Here is a 24,180-nt window from a genome sequence, read left to right on the forward strand (position 1 = left end):
TCCACAACAAAAATAAAAATTCTCTTGTGAATCGATTGGAGTTCTCATATACAGCATGATCTAGCCCCAGATAGAGAATTTCGAGAATGAGCAAGCCCCGCATCAATCAAGAAATCCCAGAATTCAGATCGATCTTGAAAGAGCAACCACAATCGAAAAGGCACAGGCATCTTAACTTTGAACCTGGGCCAAATACAAGAGACAATAACGAGCACAAGAACCAGATGGATCTCACTTTGATTAAATTTGTTCTTCACCACTCGTCTAAACGAATTCAAGATGACAAAATGTATCCGCTTCATGAGACTTCAGTTCGCTCTGCGCTGGTGAAACCAACGCCAGATTTGTAAAATTATAGTATTACATGGCAGCTGCAGGAGCCTTCTTCTTTGGCTTCTCCACAACAATTGCCTGGGTAGTCAACACCATTCCAGCCACAGAGGCAGCATTCTGCAGGGCACATCTTGTCACTTTTGCAGGGTCGATGACACCGGCTTCCACCAAGTTCTCGTGCTTGTCAACCATGGCATTGTAACCAAACTCCCATTCACTCTCCTTGATTTTATCTACAATCACTTCACCTTCAACGCCGGCATTATGGGCTATCAGTGCTGCAGGTGCCACTAGTGCCTGAAAATAACCAATAACACATATCAAGAATGAATGAACACTAAAAACCCCAAGTTACAGGGTCGATGCAAACCATCAGATGAAAGCAATATGCCAGTAACTAATATAATCGAGTCATCAACACTGTTCTACACAAATAATTTTACAGGACCACATCGCTTTTATAGTCAGACATCTACCATTCTACTGTGATATTTTTGAAATGGTTTCTTCATTAGATAGCAGTTCAGTTAAAGTAGAATAATACCTTCTGAATGATGTCGGCGCCAAGGCGCTCCTCAGGGTCGTCCAACTTCTCCTTGATGGCTGGTACAATTTTTGATAGGTGAACATAGGCTGCACCACCTCCAGGCACAATACCTTCCTCTATGGCTGCAAAAGTTGCATTCTTTGCATCCTCAATACGGAGCTTGCGGTCCTCGAGCTCTGCCTCTGTTGAAGCTCCAACCTTTATCACAGCAACTCCACCAGAAAGCTTTGCAATTCTCTCTGCCAACTTCTCAGAATCATATGTCGAGTCTGTCTGAGAAAGCTCTCTCTTCAGCTGTGCAATTCTCGCCTGGATATCATCTTTGCTGGCAGCATCTGCTATGATGGTGGTGGAGGAACTGGAGATTGTGACTTTTCGGGCTATGCCTAGCTGCTCCACTGTTGTATTCTCAACTAGTAATCCAAGATCTTTGGATTGATATTCAGCACCTGAAACAAAAGACACGGAAAGACAGACAGAAAAAGATTACACAGCCAAGACGATTAGACATAAACTTCCAAGTTCAAGCAAAACAATTTTGCACGTGCACTTTACTAGCCACAATCAATTAAATTTACGCACAAAAAATAAAAGCTAATAACAAGCACGACACACACACACACACAAAAAGAAAAAGAAAAAAACTAAAGTAATCTAGAAGTGCATCAACATGGAAAGTAAAACAATGTCATAACAATAGTAGTAAGATAGTAATCAACAGATAGCACAGAGCTTTTGGTTAACAAAGACAAACAACATGAGAATACTAACCAGAGTCTAAATAAACTTAGCAGAAAGTAGTAAGCAGTTTCACCTGTAACAATGGCAATGTCCTGAAGAAGAGCTTTACGTCTCTCGCCAAAACCAGGAGCTTTGATTGCAGCTACATTCAGGATTCCTCTAAGCTTGTTGACAACTAAAGTTGCCAAAGCCTCGCCACTTACATCCTCGGCAATTATGAGAAGCGGTGCTCTTAACTGGGTTGTTTGCTCCAACAAAGGAATGATTTCTTTTATTGATGATATCTTCTGATCAGTGACGAGAATTCGAGCATTTTCAAACTCAACGGTTGACTTCTCAGGATTGGTGACAAACTGAGGAGAGATATACCCTCTATCGATCTGCAGGAGTGGGCAGAACAAATCATTAATTCAGCATGAAGAAAAGGTACTTTACTTTTACCCAACCACAAAAAACAAAATGGCATCAACAGGAGAGCAATCCTAGCTAGGCGTTAGGCTAATTACCTCCATTCCTTCTTCAACTTCAACTGTGGTCTCAAATGATGATGATGACTCAATTGAGAGAACACCATCAGGGCCAACTTTGTCAATAGCATCCGCAATCATGGTACCGATAAATTCGTCATTTCCAGCTGATATAGTAGCAACAGCTGAAATCAAAAGGAAAAATTGTTTTACAACACATGTCCTTCCAGAGATAGCAAGCTCAGCTATTAGACCTATTACAAAGAGAAGAGTGCAGATGCAGGTCAGACCTTTAATATCCCCGCTACCCTTCACACGCCTGGACTTCTTTTCAAGTTCCTCCACTAATTTTTGAACAGTCTTATCGATGCCCTTCTTAATAGACACTGGATTTGCCCCTGAAGTAACACTCAACATACCCAATTTGATGATCTCCCTAGCAAGAACGGATGCAGTTGTGGTCCCATCACCAGCCGAGTCATTTGTCTTGCTAGCAACCTTTCATTTGACAGATAAATTCATGTATAGTAAAGAATTATGTAATGAACTAATTACCCCCATTAGGAAGACATATGATAGCTAGAGAGCACAATGCTTACTTCACGAATTAATGAAGCACCAGCATTCTCCATCGGATCAGCGAGCTCGATAGCGCGAGCAATGGTAACTCCATCGTTCACCACTTTGGGGGTTCCAAACTCATCCAAAACAACATTCCTTCCTATGGATACAAAACAATGAAAACCAGGTTGAATTCAGCATAGTGCAGGAGAGATCATAAATAGAAAACAAAACAAGTTACTAAAACGTAAGTAAGACATATCCAAAAATGCGAACATCATAGCATGCAAACAGAAGGGCTAGTGTGACGTCAGTGGGTTGTGGTTGAATCTGATAGTTGGTCAAACTCAAAACACAGAAAGCTAGCACTAGACAACCTGCTCTTCACCATTTAATCCTTTTTTCATTTGTAACTAAACTAGTAGGTGCCGTTTGGATGAATGGTGGGATAGGGACAGGGAAATGAGAAGGGTTATGAAGCTGTGGGTTTGGAAGAAGGATACCAAATTATAATACTATTCCCATGTTTGGGTATGTTGGGTTTGGGTTTGAGATTGAAACTCGAAAGGACCAAAATGCCCATGCATCTCTGCCGAACAAATCAGAAACGGAAAACTCGATCACTTTTATGGAATCGAGCAACATTGCCATGGGCCACGATAACATCTTGTAGCTTCTGTTGGACCTTTACCATGACACAGGGCAAGAATTACAGACAAGATAAGCTACAAGTAAAAAAAAAGGAGCAAATCTAGGCATAAGTAGCATGCTGCATAGCATCAGGGGTTGACGGCTGACCACATCCTCGATAACCCACACTGCGCCCCTTCGTCAACACCCACGGAGCTCCGCGCTAGCAGCTCAGGTGTGCCTCCCCAACCGTATTACCGGTGATGGGGATCGAAGCGAGGTGTTGTCCCAGCATGCTAAATGCTTGGATGAGCGACTGGACAAGGCTATGTTGCTATGGGAAGGTACGCCCTCTCATCCTCTGCACAACGTGCGCTTGCCCATTGCTTTCCACATCAGACAACGGCGGATTCAGGCGATGAATGTGGCGAGGGCTCGGAAAAGATGAGGAACGGGGTTAATTTGGTCCACCACTTATTTCCAGTCCATAACCCACAACTTAAATCGGTGGGATAAGAGATCTCAATATCCCACTCCCGGACCTTCTTCTTTTCCCAAACCCTTCAACCAAACATTAGATTAAACTCATCCCACCCGCCATTTCCCATTCCCACCCCTCATTTCCCATAATTCAAACGGCACCGTAGGAGTAGATTATGTTAACATGGGTGAGTGAAGCACCATATGATCTCCATGCTTAAGCATCAAATCAAACATTTACCCGACCGTGAAATTAGAATTCATGGGTCATAGTGCAAACTAAGCGGTAGTCACATTTCCTAACTTCCACTGCGCAAGAAAACTGCTATCCGTATCATCTTATATGGTAGCAAATCATCGCATATAGTAAAATCTAGATCGAAAACGGCAGCACAAGTGCACAAAACAGAAGAGATCGCAGAACAAACCTCTGGGGCCGAGGGTGACGCCGACGGCGGCGGCGAGCTTCTCGACGCCGGCCTGGAGGGAGGCTCTGGAGGCCTGGTCAAAGGCGATCTCCTTAGCGGACGCGCGCACCACCGCCTGCGGGCGACGGCGCCCGCCTCCGGGCAGCCTCGCCGCCGACGGCCTCCTGGTCCTGGCGCCCCTCTGGAGCCAGACATGAAAAGTTAGCAGCGGTCGATCGCGAGGAAGTAATTGATCAGAGAGAAAACGAAGAAGAGTTAGGGTTTAGGGGTGGGTTTAGGTACGTGGAGGGCGGATGAACCGAGGAGGAGGGCGGAGTCCGTGGTGGGGATGGTAGCCATGGCCAAGTCTGGGTCTAGGGTTTGGCGGCGGCGGCGGCGACTGTGAGTAACCAGCACGAGCTGAAGGCAGGAAAGAAGGGTTGGCTGCTTGCTTGCTTGCTTTAGGGAAGGGGGCGAGGCTTCCAGAGACACTCTTGTGAGGATTCTAGAACGTTCCAGCGCTTCTCGTCTTCTGTTCAGTTTACAATAAAATAATGTTGGGACCCTGCTAATAAGAAAAATGTTGAGCAAAAAGATTTGCCAAAAAAAATTTTGGCACAAAATTCAAACGAAAAGATTTCCAAAAAAAGTTGTGATAAATTTTTTTTTGACAGAAGGTTCTGAACCAACAACTTCGAATAAAAAAAGAGGAGTAATGGCCATACTGTTCTTGCTATGTTCATATTGAGCAAAAATGTTTCGAATCAGAAAAAAATTTGGCATAAAACTTTCAAACCTCATATGACTGTACCAATAAGGATGATCTACAACATGCTGCTTCACTGCCGACAACTATCATCCTACCAGATGCCATAGTCCCGTCATCATCAGCTTCATCGGAGGTCATGAACAAAGCTTCTCAACGACCACCAGCAGATGAACAATCCTGCAACATCACCTACACGTCGAACATCGGCGTTCCCTCTACGCGGATCTTCCACCTTATCTCGACGCTAGACGGTGCTGCCCATGTCTCCCTAGGTTTGCCCAACAACGACTCTTCCGTCGGCATCGACGTTATCCCCCACGACATCTTCTCCGACACGCACAACGTTGTCTCATCCGCTTCTCCAGAATCTATGGAGGATTTGACCGGAGACTTCATTTCCACAGAACCTATTATTATGATAGCCCTTAGTGTTCAGGAGGAACACACGACCGCTGTTATCAGTGACATGGTAACCAGGGGTCCCTGAGTCCCGAGGCCAGGTCAGCAGGATGCCACGTGGCGCCATCCCTCGGGGACTACCTCCTCGAGGCCCAAGAATACCCGAGAAAAGACGTATCCGGGAGAGGATGCTCGGGGTTACGAACAGTAGTCCCCGAGGACCTGAGAAGCCCCTTGCAGGTGGACCCCGCAAGGGCTCAGCGGTGAGATGTCAATTGGTGATAGGCCCAATGCTGCATTTAAGAGGGAGCGTGGCCTATCACTTCCAACCGCTCCCCCCCCACCTGCTGTCAGTCCCTACCACCGCCTGGCAGGGAAGCGTGGGGACATTTAATGCGACGGGTCCCATCGCGCATCATCTGGCGCGCCTTGAGGATATCGTTGCTAGGCTCGAGGCATATCTCCTGTCGCCCTGCTGTGTCAGGCCTGCTCTGACCGGGCGGGCACACAGGGTTGCTCGGTGGTTGCCCGGTGGGCCCCCTGCTGCATCCGCTAAAAGGTGGCATGATGACGACAGGACTGGTCGGGGACGCATTTTCAACCCCTCATAACATCGAACTGCAGCCCCATGATGGTTGCTTTCCATTTATGGTTCATAGGGACTCGTGCCCTCTTTTTTGGCACGACAAGCCTCCCCGACGGGATATAAAAGGGGGAGCATACCCCGGAGAAGAGGAGAGACGCAAAGAAGCTCGACAGTCAACAAGCCGGGACTCGGACAAGGAGACAAGCTAACAAGTTCAATAGTTAACAAGTCTGAGAATCAGGATACACGAAGGACGAAGCCGAGCAGAGGTTCACCCAGACCGAAAGCTCTAGACTTAGACAGAAATTCTTGTAACACAAGAGATCTAAAGAAAGGTATTCTCAGAGCATTTATAGCATACACACAGGAGTAGGGTATTACGCTCTGTGCAGCCCGAACCTGTCTAAAAAACCCTCGAGCATTTACTCTCACTAGCATCCGATCATCCGTCCCGCCTGCATCCCACATACTCTCATTTAATTCACGTACGAGGTAGATTCAGAATCATCCCCCCGGCCGAATTTTAAAGGGGTCCCTCAGGATCCCCGCTTGAGGAGTTCATCCTCCGACAGCTGCATAGGATTTTGCGGTGTCCGTGGTCACAGAGACCCTCACCGAGGCTTATGACACTTCAGCAGCCGTGGACTCTCGTTTGCCACCTGCGACCGACTTGGAGATCACGCCTGGACAAGAGGCCCTAGAGCATCTCCAAATACCGACCCCAAAGGTCCAACCGCAACAGTGTACAATGTTATGACGATAGGAGCTACCAATTCCTTCAGCAACCATGACTTCATCAACACCAAGCCGTGCATCGCTACTCTAACATCCACCCCAAGTTGCGAGAATTACTTTGTTGTAACCTGCTGCATTCCTGCATACACTGGTGACCAAACCATTGCACGGCCGATTGATCCTGGTGGACCGAATGATGTAGCGGTCACCAAAGACTTCATTAGGACCGAGGCTTCTGACACTTCAACAACCGCGGACTCTCGTTCGCCTTCTCCACTTAGAAACCATTCAAAATGTACAAACTATTGCATTTTCAGCCACACTCACGAGGAAGTGACTACTTACAGGAACAGGAACCATGTCATTCAATCTTTTCCCAACTTCGCCATTTAGGATGAGAAGTCATCCATAAGCTCTATCAAGCACGCCTGACCATGTTGGGCATTATTATCTCCAGGGCTTGAGCATGTGCTAAAAGGTTCCCTGTTCTCAGCCTCTTGAGAAGCTGGAGCTGTACCTTCAAATGTACAAGCAGTCAAAATAAGGGTCTGTTTATTTCAGCTAGAGATTCTGAAAAGCAGTTTATACAAGCTGGATTGTGAAAAGCTGGATTATGAAAAGCTTTTAGACTATAGATTCTAAAAAAAATTAATGGACAGTTTAGTAAAATGGACTTTCACAATCTATCAAAAGCTGAGGAAAACCAGCTTCTCAGATTCTCACAATCCAACCAGCAGATTTTAAAAAGCTATAACCAAAAACTGCCTGTTTATTTCAGCTTCGGATTATAAAAGCTGAAAACCAGAATCCGAAGCTGAAACAAATAGGGCCTAAAAGTTGATGATCTGAATCTGTATTGTGCTGCAATAAATAATTTTGAAAACAAAAAACCTGGTGGTACATGGACGATGTGCGGGCGAAACCATTCTTGTGTGAGAACAGCAGAATGGTGGTCGTCGGCAAGGGCGATCTGGGACGGAGCTCCTTCTGAAGGGCTTGGGCGATGATCTCAGCAGAGGTATCCCCGTTGCGGTCAGGATCAGGAACAGGCTGCTAGTAGCCGGTGCAATTTGTAGCGGTGGTCGTTTGGGCATGATGATGAATGAGCAGAGTAATGAGGAGCAGCAGCACCGGGGAGGAGATGGTGAAGGCCCCATCGGATGATATCCGGGTCTTGGTCGCACAAAACCATGGCCACTGCTCAAGTTGACCAGCAGACCATCAATCTCTGCAAATGGTTTGCAAAAACATTGACGTCACCTTGGAATCATTGAGCCAGAATAACAACAGAAAGAACATGGCTAAAAGAGGTTCCACTCGTGTTGTGGAATCGCTTCGTCATTTAGCAATTTCGGGGAGACCAAACCGAAATCGAATCCAATCAAATCGACAGGCAGGAACGCGCTGGAATTGCGGAATCAATCTTGTGGAGGGAGGGAGGGAGGGAGGGAGGAAGGATCCGATCCGCAGTGGACGTCGCTTTGAATCAAACTGACAGTTGCCTCCTGTCCCTCTCCCTCCCTCCCAGAGACGAGAGAGACAGACACACAGGAACAAGCATGGCCGACTTTCTTGAACCGCCCGCCCGCCCATTTCTTGAATCCGATAGCTTTCATGGGGAAAAAAATATTGGAGGCGTCTTCTCCCAAATAGTAGATACATATCTACAGTCTATTTTTTAAGTGTGATTGGTTATCTGTAGGGATATATACTCGTTTTATATATACGTATAATCTTAAGAAGATATATATATATATATAGTTATTTATATGTATTATTCTAGTTCAGCTCTTTAAATACAAATATACGCTTATAATCTAATTCGGAAGGGAAGCTCAATTCAGCCGATCACACCCTTTAGCGTTTGTGCTTAGGCCGTAACCTTCAGCTGGGCCAGGCCGACGCTGTTCCACCATTGCAAATCATAAGTAGCAGCAGCAGTTTTGTGTAAGTTCTGTTCCCGGCTGCCACAAATTAAATTAAATTTGGGTCCAAGTGTCCTCGCCTGGTCCAAATTAAAGAAATTGTGTTTTGACTTTGATCAGGCCGGCCAATTGTACTACTGCTCATTCCTTTTAGGTAGTGATTGGTTCAATCTCTGTGATCGTAAACGATAACGGAATCGAATGAAACCGTTAAGGAGTTTGTTTGGTTCGACCATGATAACAAAGCTTGTAACAGAGTTAGGTTCGTCCATGGCAGCTGACGCCATGAACCCTTTGCAAACTCACCAGGGCAGAGTTAGGCTCAGCATCCTATTCTTGTGTACAATGTTGCCTCCTTGGAATTCGAGCAAGCCGCCACTTTTCTTGGTGAGGAGGGCGTGGATTTCACACCCTTCATCTCCGACGACAGCACAAAATCATTCACCTCATCATCACCTAGAAATTGGAGCACATCTGGAGTTACCGGAAGCTAGGTAGGCCATCCCTTGGCTTCAATAGGAAGTTTGTCGTCGCAGCGGCGATTAGGAAACCACTGGCTACCTTATCGACAACGGGGACGAGGAATCGCCATATGCGAACATTGGACGGAGAAGAGGACGAGTTGGCATCGATTGGAGGCGTGTGGCCGGCATGCGCAGGTGAGCTCGCTCAGGCGTCCATTGGTCGCAGCTCAATCGCTCGATGGAGGAAATCGCGAGAGATGGATAGGGAGTCCAGAGTGGGAGGCGAGATACAACGGGAGGTAATGGGATCTGTTTCACCTTTGGTGGAACGTTATGGGCTTTTAACTTGCCTGGGGTCCGATTACATCATATATATTTACAGTTCAGTCCAACCAAATGTAAAGCAATGAAATAGGGTTTTTTTTAAAAAGATCACAGTGAGCTAGAGCTCCAACCCAGCATATATATATATATATATATATATACATATATATATACATATATACATATATATATATAAAGAAGAAGAGAATTGATCCCACACCGCTACAACTCGATCAGTGAAGCCTTGCTCCCGCACAGTCACAACACAACTCGGTCACCAGAGCCTTGCTCCAACGTTGCACCACTCTGTCACATAAGTCAGCAGCGCTTTACTTTGGAGGAGCGCGCACTGGAACAAAACGTTGTCGAGAAGCGCCAATCAAAAATGGAGAGTTATCACGAAACGAGGACGTAGGGGTAAACCTAAAGAAGAAGCCAGCGGTTCAAACCGAACATGACCACGCCGCCACTAAGCCGACAACTACCGTGGCACGAGAACTGAACTTCTAGACCGACACCTCCAAGGAGGATGTGGTGTCGAGTCGCCGCCGTCGCCCGTCCGATTGCCCAAACTAGGTTTTAACCCAAAAGCCCTAGGGGAGTGGAGTAGGGAGACGCCTTAACAATACCTCCAAGGAGGAGAACGACGCCCGAGGGCGTCGCCGTCATCAATACTAACCAAAAATCAGGTGAAACTTTCACCAGCGGCTCCCACCTCCCGCCCCTCGCGCATGGCCAGCCCGCACAAGGGCCATGACAAAAGCAGCAGCATTGCCGCCACCTCGCAGTCGCACCGTCCCATGGCCAACCTAGCGCCACGAAGTTCCCTACGGGCCCATCCTACAGCAGAGGAGGAGGCCGGACAAGGGAGAGCAACGCAAACACCAGGAGTCAGGACCGACACCGGCATGGTACCGGCGCCACCGAACGCCAGCGAAGCAATGGAAGGAGAGGCGGCCACCGTCGATGACGCCACGCAGATGGTCCCTGCCAAAGGCAACAGGCCGGTGCCCACCGATGCCGGAGGGGACCAGAGGTCCCGCGCCACCAGGCGTGTGGAACAAGCCTTTGCGCCACCCTCGAACGCCGAGAATACCGCCACGATGGCGTCAGCCGCCAGCAGGAACCGGAACGGCAAGCGCCGGAGCGCAATACTGAGCTCATACTGAGAATAAAAAAGTTCCTTCACTAGCTCATACTGAGCTCTCTCTCGGGTTCTCACTAGAACAGAGTTGGATTTAGGTGTTCACACTCTGCAAACTAGAAACAACCACTCAAAATCATTTTAGCCTTCTCTGATCTGCTTGATCAACATGGCCATGAAGTCCCCATCTCATAACTCAGCCGAACCAACCAACATTTCAAACAAGAACAGAAACTTATTTGGTCAAATGTTCTGACCATGGATAATCAAGTGGTTCAATCATGATAAACCAGTGCAGTGCTGAACTAATAGAAGTGCGCACTAAACCACATTCTTTTGTTAGCTTCCCAAAAGAATGTGGTAATAGAAGTGCGCACTAAATCAGGTGAAGTGGATCTACCAAATTTTAACCAGAGCTTAACCATAACATGCTTGTAGAACCAACAATCTAGTAATCTTTGAGCTTAAACCCAAAAGCTACCAATGAGAAGGTACTGCTTGAACCTGATTTTTCTCAAATCCCGAATTGCTGGTCTTCCTCCTGATGGAAGCAGCCACGTCTTGAATTGGGGATTAATTGAATCAATGGCTCATCCAATCCTAACTTAACCACTGAGCCATGCGAGAGAGCAGCACTGCATACCAGCTGCAGCATGTGCGAAAGGCAGAAGCACAGAGCTGAGCTACTCACCGGACAAGGAAGAGGGTACCCGGCCGAAGGCGGCTGGCGGCGCAGGCCGAGCAGCAGCGACCGATGGCGACGACTCCTGGTGTGGCTGACCAGGCGGGGCGGCGCGGCGCGACTGCACTGGACGATGGGCGACAACGATGGCACAATGCGACACAGAAGGGCAATGGCACAACACTAGGGTTTGGGTAGCTCGGACTCTGACGTGGGCTCCAGGCCCGGCTATATTGTGGCAGCCTTGAGGCCGAGTCAGTTTCATGATTGGCTCGGTCTTGATCTCTTTTTTTGTTAGGATATTACAGAGAGGGCATGCAATGACGATGTGTAGACAGGGCGCTCGTTAGGCTGCGAAGGAGGGGCCATGTTGATGAGCATAACGTGGACGCTACGGTGCCATCTGAGGAGAGAAGGCGTTGAAGAGGTCGAAGTCGAGGCAGAGGAGTCTGTAGCAGACGAGTGTTGACAGATCGACATGGCGACCCAAACCGATCTATGATCGAAAAAATTGATCTTGTGATTAAGAGAAAACCCGATCTAAAGATGCTCGAAAAAAACTCTAATTGTAATTGATCAACGACATGACTAAATTACATGTTGCATAATCCAAAAAGATCATGAAGATTGGATCATCTCCTATGGATGACACAGCGGAAGCTGTGGAGCGGCAGCCCAGGAACAATACTGGCTTGATACTATATAAAATGCAATTCATGATTTGTATTGAACATTGTGGACATATGTATATAAAGTACATACGCTATATGTATAGATCCCCATCCATGTCGTGGTGTGGAGCAGCAGTGCAATCTTTTAATTGTCTAGATTACAAGGCAAGACAAATTAAAGGCAAAAGCTAGCAGGTAAGCAGCAACTCGTAGCACTGCACTGGCAGTGGTAGTAGGCGAACGGGACCCATGCGTATATAGCCAGCCGCCTTTCTGAAGCAAACTTAGCTGCCTGCCTCGATCGATCGATCAGATCCTTTCGTGCGTAACCGTTACTCGATCGATCTCTACTGATCACCATCGCTATCCATCCATCGATGGCACTTAACTTGCACCACAACGACGTCGGTTACCACCTGCAGGCAGCCGGCCGGGCCTACCACGCCACCACCACCCGCAACACCAACATCGGCGACAGCTCCCTTCCAACCTGATTCTCCATCATATTCTTCTTCATCTTTCCTTCCACGCGTGCCTTCCTCCTCCATGGGCCATGACCTTGGCGGCCTCCTTCAACAACCGACCGTACCGTACCCCTCCTCTTCATCTTCTTCTCCCTCGGTTAAATTGTAGGGGTGACCGGCGGCGGCTACTTGCTAAGCAGCGAGATAGATGGAGTACGTCGTCGCGCGGGTGCAGGGCCGCACTTACAATGCCGTGCCTCAGGCTCAGGCTCAGGCTCAGGGTCAGGCCGTCGCCGACCACCGTCCTCCGCCTGTGGTGAGTACGTACGTACGTACTTTCTTGATGAATTAAGATTATGCATTCATTCATTTTGAGATAGACGACATTGTTATATCATATGTATGTATCGATCACTGATGACTTGTTAGTGAATATTATATATGTATATTAGACGTTTCCGTTTTGTATTCGCCACTGTTTTCTGATGTTTTTATCGTTACAAATCGATTAAAAGTCTTTCAACCTGGATTAGTAGAACACCCTGCCGATCGATTACTTGTGCAATCGTACTTCTTTTCCTTTTCCATGCAGATCAAGACATTGCAATTAATACTTGTACGTATATACCTAGTCTGGTTTTATCTGTAGCATGCATGGCAGTTTGCCATGCTGAAACGTGGCGTAGCAACTTAGTTTTATTTGCCTTGAAGCGCACGCGCACGTGTGTTGGTGCTTGCCACCAACTTCTGCACTGCCTGTCCTAGCGCGCGCGCGCACACACACAAAAGGAATAGAGTAGCCCAATCTTGCGATGCTGATGTGTTGTGGTTCCTTTAATTTTACAGTCGCAGAGGACGAGGGGCAGCGCCATAATGCAACAACACAGACGGCTGGCTCTTGAACAAGAGGTCCTACTTTCTTCTTATTCTTCCATTCAAGTGAATGGAATTGCATACATCCTACTGAAGCAGGCATGCATTGGATTGGAGGACTGAACCAAGAGGCATTCTCAGTTAAACTGTGCTGCATGCCTGTGCAGGTAGAGGAGCTGAAGCAGCTGTTGTCCAACGAGCAGACGGTGCATGACATCCTGGAGCGTGCTCTGCAGCCCAGCTCCGCGAGATCCGCCGTACTCAGCATCCCGGCCTTCATCCCCAAGAAGGTGCAATCCTAATTCTTGAGGCCCTTGTCGACCAAGTTTGTATTTGGGCACTTCACTCATCAAGTTAATTAATTGTGACCCGTGATGGAGTACATATATGGATGCAGGCAAAGGAACTGCTTGCAGAGCTGGTGCTTGTGGAAGAAGAGATCGCACGCCTCGAGAGCCAGATCGACAAGATGAAGGGAGGCCTAAGCGCCATGCAACAAGAACGTGTGGCAACTTACTCGTTGCAGTCGCATTCGCAGGGCACCAATGGCAATGGAGCTGCTACTACACCCACTCCCGCTGACGCCAACAATCGTCATTCCTCCAACGACGTCCAGGCCCAGCCGCGGAATGTGGCGCCTGAGATCAAGTCCATGTTCTTCATCAGCCAGGCCATGGACGGGGAGTACCTCAAGCGTCACCTCTCAGCTGCCGACGACAAGGTCAAGAGCCCCAAAGAGAGGACAACCGCCGCCGCCGCTGCCATGAGCCCAAAGCACAGAGACATATTTGGCTTGCCGCCCAGGCATTCCCTTGACAAGGTAGCCAAACATATATACTACGGAGTAGTATACTTTGCCTGCATAGTTCTGAACTAATCAATCTACCAAAAGAAATCCGACAGAACAACTGATATCTTTTTCAGGTGTTTCATCAGTCGGAGAGAAACGTGGAGAAACCACCCAAGATCCTCCATGAACTGCCCATAATCAATAGCCCCACAAAGAGGGACGATCACAAGATCCAGCCCAACAAGCTGTCAGAGAGGATCGTGAAATGCCTCGTGTGCATCTTCATCAGACTGCTCAGGTCGTCACGAGTAGCCGAGCTGGAGAAGTCCGGCAACCTCGCGAGGTCCGGCAACCTGCAGGGGAGCTTCAGCTTCAGGATTGACACCGGGCTGAACGTGGCAGCGAGCGGCGCAAAGGAGAAGGAGAGGGGGCAGCAAGATCACTACGGCATCTTCGGAATCCAGGACGCGATCGTAAGAGACATTGGCCCGTACAAGAATCTCGTCAGGTTCACCTCGAGCTCGTTTGACCTCAGAGGATTCTCCAGCTCTCCCCTGCTCACCAAGTTGAGGTGAGCTCCGCTCGTTACTTTCACTGGCACTGCTTGTACAGTCACTTGTACTGAAACTGCAGGACATCTATGCTGCCTGTACCGAATAACATTTAGCATTAGAGGATGATTTTTGGTTGGTACTGCTTTCGAATGCATGTCAGGGAGATGCTGGAGGCGCTACAGCAAGTGGATTTAAGGTTTCTGAATCACCAGCAGAAGCTAGCGTTCTGGCTCAACGTATACAACACCTGTATCATGCACGTGCGTATAATTCATCTGCAGTGCAGTTCTTTAATCACAGAGATTTTGATATCCATCTACTAATGACAGTCGAATGTCCTGAACATAATAACAGGGGATTTTGCAGCATGGTTTGCCCTCAAACTCCGAAAAGTTACTTGCACTGAAGTATAAGGTACAATGAACAATTTATCTGAACAGGTTTTCAGCCATTTGGTCTGAAGAAGGCCTAATATGTACAAGCTTTTCTGCAGGCAACAATCAATGTTTCAGGGCAAAAGTTCAATGCTTTGGTGATTGAAAATTTTATCTTGAGGCAACCATCCAGCGTGAAAGAAGTGAGTCTATGTCAGACAGGATTTTGTTAGCCATGTAATCTTACATTTGCACTTGCACGCCATAAAGATTATTTTTCGTCAAATAACTAAACAGGAATTCTGGAAATACGATGTGGACGTTGAAGAACAGGAAGTAAGGGAACTTTATGGACTGAAGATTTCAGAACCTAACATCCTATTTGCATTGTGCTGTGGCATCAGATCATCTCCAGCAGTAAGTACCCGCAATCTTAAACTCGTACTGAAAATACTGAAGAAGTACAAGTTCACATACTTATCTGATGGAGAATCTGATCTGTGTGTCAATTCTTGTGACTGCAAAGTACAAATATTTTGAGAAATTTACCATCACTGAATCTGCATGCGTTTTGGCCTTGCAGCTACGGATATACAAACCAGATCGTGTGATCATGGATCTGGAGAAGGCAAAATTGGAGTATCTGCAGGCTTCGCTGGTGGTGACCTCGACGAGGAGGCTGATGATCCCAAGCCTGACACACTCAAACATGCATGACTTTGCAAAGGACATGGAGTCGCTGGTTCGATGGATCTGTGACCAGCTCCCGACATCTTGGTCCCTGAGAAAATCCATGGTTGACTGCCTGAGGGGGCACATCAATTTGAAGTCGACGATCGAAGAGGTGGTGGATGTGATTCCGTTTGACTACGAGTTTCAGTACCTGCTGCCCATGTGAACGATTAACTACATTGTTTTTTTCTCCCCAAGCTGCACGCCTGCCATCTAAGTTACAGTGTTGATCATGTACTATATCGTTTGACAAGGAAGAAAAGGTTAATGATATATACGTATGTATATTTGATCATGTTAATCTGTATTGTTTTGTCATGACATGAAGCAGTGCTACTGTACTGCATACACCAAAGAGGCTTGTTATGCTATTTACACGCAAGGTACTAATATTGAATTACCAGAGCAGAATCCTTGGGTGAATACTGAATAACTCTTGTAAGTAGATGCTAAAGTTGGCATAAGGGCAAGCGAGCGTGTGGCTCACTGGTAGGATAAAGGGTACTCCTTACCAGTTCAGTGTTCGAACTCTAGATTTGCATCCCATTAAAAGATCTCTAATGAAGGTCTCGGAGAAGGGGATCCGGTGTTAAAAAAAGTTGGGATAAATAGAACTAGAAAAATTTCATATTGCACAATCGTGTTTTCATTTCAGACGCCTCAATATATCTATCTCCCTTATAAATGTGGGAATTGATCAACTCACCCTCCACTTGGTCCATTCTACGCAAAAGTGCAGTACTCCTACTTAGGATTCGTGTGGCTGCTTTCGTACTGTCGTGGGGGACGATGGCCTGGACTTGGAAGGACCAAACCTGTGACCTTTCGGAAGGGTATCGGCCCGTCGTCCCTTCGTCGGCCATTCCAAGTTCTTTGCTTCATAGCGGTGACCTGGCAAGAAGATAATCAAAAATCCAAAATTTCTTTTCTTTGAAGAAAGAGTGTTAGCCGTCGTCGCGATGAGACAGCTGCCATGATGAGTGTTGGCTTCGGCTTCAAGACCACGGTGCCCGGCACGCAATTCTGTTCTCTCCTGCTCCTTCACCAACAGGACCTCCCTGCGTCGATCGCATGGTTCCTTCCTCTGCCGTCGTCACCAGCGTGGCGAACGCGCAGCTCCCCAACAAGGTTCCTCTTGTCTTGGCCTTGCGATGTTGTAGTACCTTCACTGGCAGAGGTGGAGAAGGCGGTAAAGCTTTAATTTTGAGCCCCATGATCTGCAAGGTGCACGGCATGGTCTGTCGGCAATAATAGCATGGATGTCCTTCCATTCCTCTGCATGCATGACGGATGATGTACTGTCAAGGCTCTCAACTCTGGACTAGCTTAATACTCTAATTTGTACGAATGAATGGAATCGCCCCTTCTTTGAAGAAAAATCAATTGAAGGGTTGGTCAATGATTGTGGGCTGACTTGGTTGTCCGGGAGATAGATACAGGTTGTACGTAGCCCCATTTCCCTGACCGAGATGCTCCTAGGAGGACCTATCTGTCTTGCAGCACATGGACCATCTTGCTGTGGCCTTTGTTTAATTATGCACTATTAAGCAGATCGATCATCTTGCTGATCGTCCATCACCATGTCCATGCATCTAGTGCTCCGATACATAGTGACACTAGTGCTTTATTCCAAAGACTGTTTGTTTGTCTGTCAAATTCCTTTTAGCGACTAGAGTGAGATGAATAACCATCTTATCAAATTTTTTATAAAATCGATGACTTTCTACCATTTAGATTACCCAAAGCATCTCAAAACTCAATCGGAAGCAAAAATAGAGATAAGTTTTAACCAAAGAAAATCGAGTCAACATGACTCCACAAATGGTATATGAATCATATGTTCTATTTAAGATCAATTCATGTGTCCTAACACTTGAAAAAACACAACTTGCAAAGAAATAAAAAAAAATGAATATCAAGCAAAAAAATTCATCAAGTTGATTATCTAGAGACAGGAGAATTTAAGACCCTATCACATAGCGTGTGTATGAGAATTTTATAACTCTAACAACAAGAAAAATGACCTCATAAGGTACTAAAATTTTAGCCCAAAAATCAGAACAAAAATTAAATCTGAAAACCGAAAAACTTACAAACTTACAAGAAAAACAATAGAGGGAAACTAGAAGAGCGTGAGTACAATAATATAAAGAAAAATAAACTTCATTGTAGTGGAGATCAACCATATTTAAGCTATATTATAAAGATTTTTTTTCTCACAAAGCTCTCATCTAATGCATAGGCTACGCACTACTTTTCCTCTCCTCTAAAATTCTAGTACAAGGTTCTCATATGGATGGCATAAGAGGCTTAAAATAGCTGATTCATCTTCTCCCATAGCCCTACCCCTCTATATTTATAAGTCTAAAAAACTTGACCTCTAAATTTACAAGCTTTTTCCCAAAATACCCCTCTTGTATTACATTCCTACCGACCACCGAGGGTATTTTAATCCATTTTCTTCTTGATTCATCGGATAGCTGCGACGCCTTCACGACTTAGCTTCGCCTCAACATAAGCTTCATGATGGTGCCACATAATTCTCTAGTCCTCCTACGGTTTTAAGGTCAAACCGTGAAACCCTAGCATACTTCTCAAAGCGTGACTCACCACTTACTTACACCTTAAGCAAACGCTCTGATATCGATGTGTGTACTCTGTCTTGCGATCCTAACTGTCGGTAAGTCTCTCTCGTTCCTGATCCCTCGAACTGTCTTGTCATTTGCACCGGTATCCCCTTCGCTTGACTTTGTCAACACACCATCTCCATCCTCCTTTCATGCTTTGCTTGACCTTCACATGTTCAGTCAGAATTATCCTTGATTCTGTCCGACCTCCTTGATCGTTCGGCACCAAGCACTCCATTTGGTCCCGATCATCCCGCCGTCAATCAACAAGTTGCATCCATTAGCTGCACACCATGAGATAAGAAAACACATATCTCTAACTCTAATTTCAATTAATCCATAATCAATATGCTCAAATAAAATCTCAAATCAATTCAAATCACATCAAATCTCAAGCAAAACCAAAGATCGTCAAATCAAAGAAATATTAATGTCAATCACTCATCACAAGTAAACCAAGACATATTTTAACTTGATTTCTCACTTGCAAAGTACCCTATATATGAGATTTTGACGCACTATTTCTGCTTAAGCTAGAACCCAACTAGCTCAAAGCTTTCATAGATATGGCCTTTGCTAGCTTCCATTCCATCCCAGGTGTCACCATCAAAGCTAATCTATCCATCGATAGCACAAAAAGTTTGTGGTTGATATCAAAGAAGAAGCAACACCACGAGCGCGGCGCTTTGCTTCGAGTTCAAAAGGATGGGGCCCGCCCCCTTCTTGTTATTGTGTGTGCATCCCTCTCTACAGCAGCACATAGAAGTCTCCACTAGTTGTTGACCAACCACTTGTTAGTTGTTACTAATGAAGTTGTATACTTTTCTACACTGTTGCGGACCATTATCTGTCCACATTTCCTCGACTTCAAATTGCCAAGATTTCTAGTCGACGGTTGCCAGCAAGGTTAGTGGTGGTGGGGTTTAGTGCCACCCTCCCCCTCTTATAGGGAAGACTTTAGGAGGCCGGCCAACCCGGTGATGGTGGTGTGCAGGGTGTCACTAGTTGTGGGGACAGAGGACCGTTGGTGGGTTAGTGCTAGCAACGAGGGAGAGAAATCAACAACCTACAACCTATAGGTTAGGGCGATGGCAAGCTCATCCGATGATGAGGACACGGCTAGAGACGGGAAAAGGGCGGAACCATTTGGTTGGAGGTAGATGAATGGAGGACTGAATTTCCAGTGGACTGCTAAAATTTCGACTGCATCTCCTTTGTAACTATATGTATAACTGACCAAACCACATAGGTTGGGTCTCAGGAGAGTAGCCATTCCCCCCCCCCCTCCTCCGACCACCGTGAGCTCCATGGGGACACAGTCTCAAGATCGAGGCAACACAGCAATGGCGGACCGAGGCATGGTGATTTGGCGTGTCCTAGACGACAAGGAGGTCGTCGCGGAGGGGGGGGGGGGCGGCCACGAGGTCATGGTGGACATGGGTGGCGGCGTGTCCTCGAGAGATCGCAGGTGCGACTTGGCGGCGAGCAGGTTAGGGGCATCCAGGGCAACGGAGGGCGGCGGCGATGAGGAGTGAGCAGTGCGCTAAGGGATAGCTGTCACCTGGGACAGGGCAATGGTGGCGATCTAAATTAGCTTGCTTGATTGTTGCTCTCTGATTAATTTGGATTGAATGAGGAAGGAAATACAATCTGGATGCGGTTTGAGGGTGGTCGGACAACGCAATCTCAGCCTTTGGATGCAATGACAAGGGCGGAATGAAATTTGGGTTTACAGATCTGAAGTTGCTGGTTCTGCCGTGTGTATTTTTTAGGATGGTCATAAGATTGTTTGCTTTGGCTCTTTATAGTGTAGATTTACTATATACAAGCAGTTGAATGCAGGAAGGAGAATGGAATGGGCCGGACAGGCAAAGGCGGCAAAGTTAAACGGGAGATTAAAAACCTCAAAAAAAAAAAAAAATCATTGCAATCTGAGGAGCGGAGCATAGATGGGTACGTAGCAGCATTATATTGTACTACTACACATTGCTACTGCTGCTGCTGCGTTTCGGTAACAACAGCTCTAGCTTGTAATCAATTTATTTATCACGATTCCATTCTTTTTTTACTCTAGGATTGAGCATGCATGCCATACCAACGCGACTCAATTAATCACTCACTCGACTTGACTGACACAATCGTCATCCCAGCCTCCCAGGTACGTTCATCGATCGATCTACACCGGCACGGTTCTGGCGTGTGCGGCCGGGACGTCGTCGTCGTTCTCGCCGGACAGCTCCTCCAGCGACTTCCCCTTGGACTCTGGCACCAACAAGGTGAAGCACAGGCCCAGCAGGTTGCACACCGCCAGCACGAAGAGCGAGTTGCGCACGCCGATGCCCGCGGGGTACCCGTGGTCCGCCTTCGCCTTGTCCTTGTTCTGCGCCGCGTACAGGAACCCGAAGGAGCCGATGATGGCGCCCGCCTTCCCCGCCGCCGCCGAGATGCCGTGGCACGTGGACCGCAGCCGCGCCGGGAATATCTCGGCGGGCACGATGAAGGTGGTGGAGTTGGGCCCAAAGTTGGCGAAGAAGAAGGTGAAGCCGTACATCACCACGAACCCGATGTGGTTCCCCGGCGTGGTCCAGTGGTGGTACGGGATCGCCAGCCCCAGCATGAACACCAACATCATCGCGAACCCTATCATCTGGATCTTGAACCGCCCCAGCACGTCGATCAGCGCCACCGTGAACCAGTACCCCGGCACCGTCCCGCACAGCGCGATCAGCGTCTGCGCGCGCGCGATGCGGTACACCTCCTCCATGGCGCTCATCGTCTGCGCCTTGGGAATCCAGTGGATCGCGGTGAAGATGTCCTTCTGGAACAGGTTCTGCGAGTAGAAGGCGATGTCCAGCAGGAACCAGCACGTCGCCGTGCCCAGCAGGTGAAGCCCGTGGCGGCGCAGGAACTCCCCCGAGAAGAGGCCGAAGTCTCTTCTTCTCTCGTAGTCCTGGACGACAGCGGCCTGATCGTCGGCCTCGATCTCCACCTGGAGGACCTTGGACATGTCGCTGGCCGCCTGCTTGGCGTTCTTGGCGACCAGCGCCGTGTAGCGCGCCGTCTCGGGCATCTTCATCCGCCAGTAGTAGGTGAGCAGCGCCGGGATGGCGCCGAACATGAGGATGGCGCGCCACACGTAGTCCGCCTGCGCCGGCGTGGAGGCCAGAGCCCCGTCCTGGTACGCCGGCGCATCGAAGCGCGCGCGGAAGGCGGCGGAGACGATGAGCGTGACGACGCCGCCGGTGAGGATGCCGAAGCCCTGCATGGCGAAGACGGCGGCGATGAAGGCCCCCCTTGTCTTCTTGTTGGCGTACTCGGACATGATGGTGGCGGAGAGCGGGTAGTCGCCGCCGATGCCGAAGCCGAGCCAGAAGCGGAAGAAGCAGAGCGTGGCCATGACCCCCGTGGGGGTGTGGCCAAAGGAGAGGCCCGAGGCGAAGGAGCAGAGGACCATGCACATGAGCGTCATGCCGTAGACGCGCTTGCGGCCCATCTTGTCGCCGAGCCATCCGAAGAAGAGCTGGCCGGAGAGGGTGCCGCAGAAGGCGACGCCGTTGACTGCGGCAGCGATGTTGGGCGGGAGGGAGCCCGGGTCGGGGGCGCCTTGGCGGTAGTAGTAGATGCGGCCGAGGAGCTTGGTGACGAGGGAGATGCAGAAGAGGTCGTAGGCGTCGGTGAAGAAGCCCATGCCGGCGATGACGATGGCGGTGAAGTGGTACCACTGCGTCTTGGCCGCGTCAAGAGCATTGAGGACGTGAAGCTGCTCGCGCGCCATGGCGGCCCTGTGCGCTCGTCTTGGGTTTCTTTCTTCTGTCTTGTCTGCTGAGATTGAAGAAGAGAGCAGAGCAGAGGATCTTATTCTGATTGTTGTCAAGTTTTAATTTTTTTGTTCAAAGCAAAGCAGCGACGACGAATAAAAATAATAATAGAAATAGAAATTGATGGATGCATGCTGTGGATCGTCAACAGCTGCTCCACTTTTTGCGTGCCGTTTTGTTTGGTACGACGAAACGGAAAATCTTGGATTTTATTTGTTGTTGCAGTTTACTCGGGGAGGGGAGTTACTTAACCCAACACAACGGCCTGGCCTGGGAGTCTTATTATTTCATTTCTTTTTTTCTTTTCTTTTTATTAGTAAAAGAAAAGAAAAGAAATCTATTTTATTTACCGGATGGATATTCTCTCATTCTAATTTCAGATTCTGCCCTGCTACTACCCACTGAATGTGGAACCGAAATAGATTTAGAGGTGAAATTAACTGTATACTAGGTACTTAATTTGTACGCAGTGTGGAAACAAATGAAGGTGTCACAATCGATGAATACAGTCCTTGTGAATGAATTGTCGTCGGCAGACTTATTGACATCACTAAAATCAAGGTTGTCACAAATCAATGACGCGAAATTGATATTGAAACTAAAATGGACTCTTGCTTTGGTCATGGATTATTATTTATTTGTACAGCTGAGGAAGGCAAGAAGAAGGAGACGAGGAGGGGATGGCTGGGATGGCCGCGCGCACCCGGAGAGCTGGGGGCACCGCGGCAGAGATGATGAATAATAACATACTCCAGCTAACAAGATGCACCGCGCAGACGATCTACTAGTAAGTTTAAGGTTGGTGAGAAAGAAGAAGAAGAAGAAGACGACGACGACGACGACGACGGACAGGATAGGCAAGAAATCCAATCAAATTACGAAGATTATTACTGGTTACTGCTATCTCCAGTAGTACGTAAAACGAACAAAAAAATCGGAACACTCACCTCAGCTGCCTGCTTGCTCGATCGGTTGTTGCCCTCCCTTCTTCTGAAGAGGAGGAGGAGGAAGAAAAAGTTGCTATGTGAGAGAGAGAGACTGAGAGAGAGAGATTAATGGTCTGATGCGAGCGAGGAGAAGAGGCGGGGTGTGAAGGCGTATTTATGGTAGCGGACGGGTGAGGAGGGCCTGCTCCCTGCTCTCCTCTGCTCTCCTCCGCTGCTGACTGCTGTTGCTGCTTAGTACTCCTACTTAGCAAGAGTAGCAGACTCCAGCTGCTAGCTAACTGAGAGGAGGGCTGCCGTCTCATTTCTTAGACCAAGAAATTACAACTTTCAGAAACAAGAATATCTATAGTCATTTTATAAGTATAAGTATTTATACCGAGTCTAAAACTTAAATTTGGATAGTCAGATTTTATAATAAGAATCCTAATCAAGTGAGCGATACTCGAGTCAATGCAAATCAACGACGACTTGCCTCATTGCGGTGCCTGCCTGGAATGTGCCCACAAGAAGAAGATGACAGGACAAGAGTCAGCTAGACCTGGGCCCGTGGGTCAGTCAATCCACGGATCCACGCCCACGGAGCTACATTGGTTGATTGTTTTGCAGAGGTAGAGTCGTAGAGATGCATGCATTTTACGAGTACGTACTTGTAACAGGATCGGAGTAGCATCTCTCTCTCTCGTCGTCTGTCTGGTCAAGCACGCGGCGGGTGTGGCGAAAGGTTTTCTTTCCCATCGATCACAACGCAATTGCAACTCATCTCTCCCTCTCTCTCCCCATTTTCCCTTCCTATACATTAATTCTCAAGTCCAGTCAACACTAAATCCCGGTAGTTACGCACATCCAAGGGTACTACGTCTCTATATATACTGAACAATATAATCGTCAACAGTTAATGAAATATCGACCAGGATCGATCGGGGTAATTATATTAATCTGACACCAGCAAGGATATGCATGTTACCTGCCCGCCATACCTAGCCTAATTCACCTTATTTCGTATGAATGCTTTTGCGGTCTTGAGAGGTACCATTGCATTATATTTTTGGAGTACCAAAAATTGCTACCTAAGTACCAAAATTTGGGACCTCCTTAAATATAATTCTTGGTATCTCTCAAAAGGGTAAAAATACTCA

The 24,180-nt window shown here is 47.6% G+C and overlaps 3 protein-coding genes across 4 annotated transcripts; 1 reads left to right on the forward strand and 2 right to left on the reverse strand.

The window, feature by feature from the left end:
- Positions 1–205: 205 nt before the first annotated feature.
- Positions 206–7,035, reverse strand: LOC133913839 (ruBisCO large subunit-binding protein subunit alpha-like). The gene is made up of 9 exons (XM_062357112.1): positions 7,001–7,035; positions 4,470–4,731; positions 4,188–4,368; positions 2,688–2,809; positions 2,379–2,586; positions 2,128–2,273; positions 1,695–2,001; positions 878–1,329; positions 206–630 (listed from the first exon to the last, which is right to left on the reverse strand). Exons 1-9 carry the CDS (start codon positions 7,018–7,020, stop codon positions 361–363), a joined length of 1,968 nt encoding a protein of 655 aa, XP_062213096.1. The 5' UTR covers positions 7,021–7,035; the 3' UTR covers positions 206–360.
- A 5,317-nt stretch (positions 7,036–12,352) lies between these two features.
- On the forward strand, positions 12,353–15,953 carry LOC133913841 (uncharacterized). 2 transcript variants are annotated; one of them, XM_062357116.1, is made up of 10 exons: positions 12,353–12,645; positions 13,176–13,238; positions 13,370–13,492; positions 13,600–14,022; positions 14,127–14,563; positions 14,707–14,806; positions 14,901–14,960; positions 15,040–15,123; positions 15,218–15,337; positions 15,504–15,953. In XM_062357116.1, the coding sequence occupies exons 1-10, from the start codon at positions 12,538–12,540 to the stop codon at positions 15,816–15,818; spliced, it is 1,833 nt and encodes a 610-aa protein (XP_062213100.1). In that variant the 5' UTR covers positions 12,353–12,537; the 3' UTR covers positions 15,819–15,953. The 2 variants fall into 2 exon arrangements, with proteins under 2 accessions (XP_062213100.1, XP_062213101.1); XM_062357117.1 differs by having other exon boundaries at positions 12,355–12,649.
- Positions 15,954–20,227: 4,274 nt separating this feature from the next.
- On the reverse strand, positions 20,228–23,241 carry LOC133913843 (probable inorganic phosphate transporter 1-8). The gene is made up of 2 exons (XM_062357118.1): positions 23,045–23,241; positions 20,228–22,101 (listed from the first exon to the last, which is right to left on the reverse strand). Exon 2 carries the CDS (start codon positions 22,052–22,054, stop codon positions 20,456–20,458), a length of 1,599 nt encoding a protein of 532 aa, XP_062213102.1. The 5' UTR covers positions 22,055–22,101; positions 23,045–23,241; the 3' UTR covers positions 20,228–20,455.
- Positions 23,242–24,180: the final 939 nt, after the last annotated feature.

This window comes from Phragmites australis, chromosome 3 (genome assembly GCF_958298935.1).
Source record: "Phragmites australis chromosome 3, lpPhrAust1.1, whole genome shotgun sequence".
Lineage (NCBI taxonomy): Eukaryota > Viridiplantae > Streptophyta > Magnoliopsida > Poales > Poaceae > Phragmites > Phragmites australis.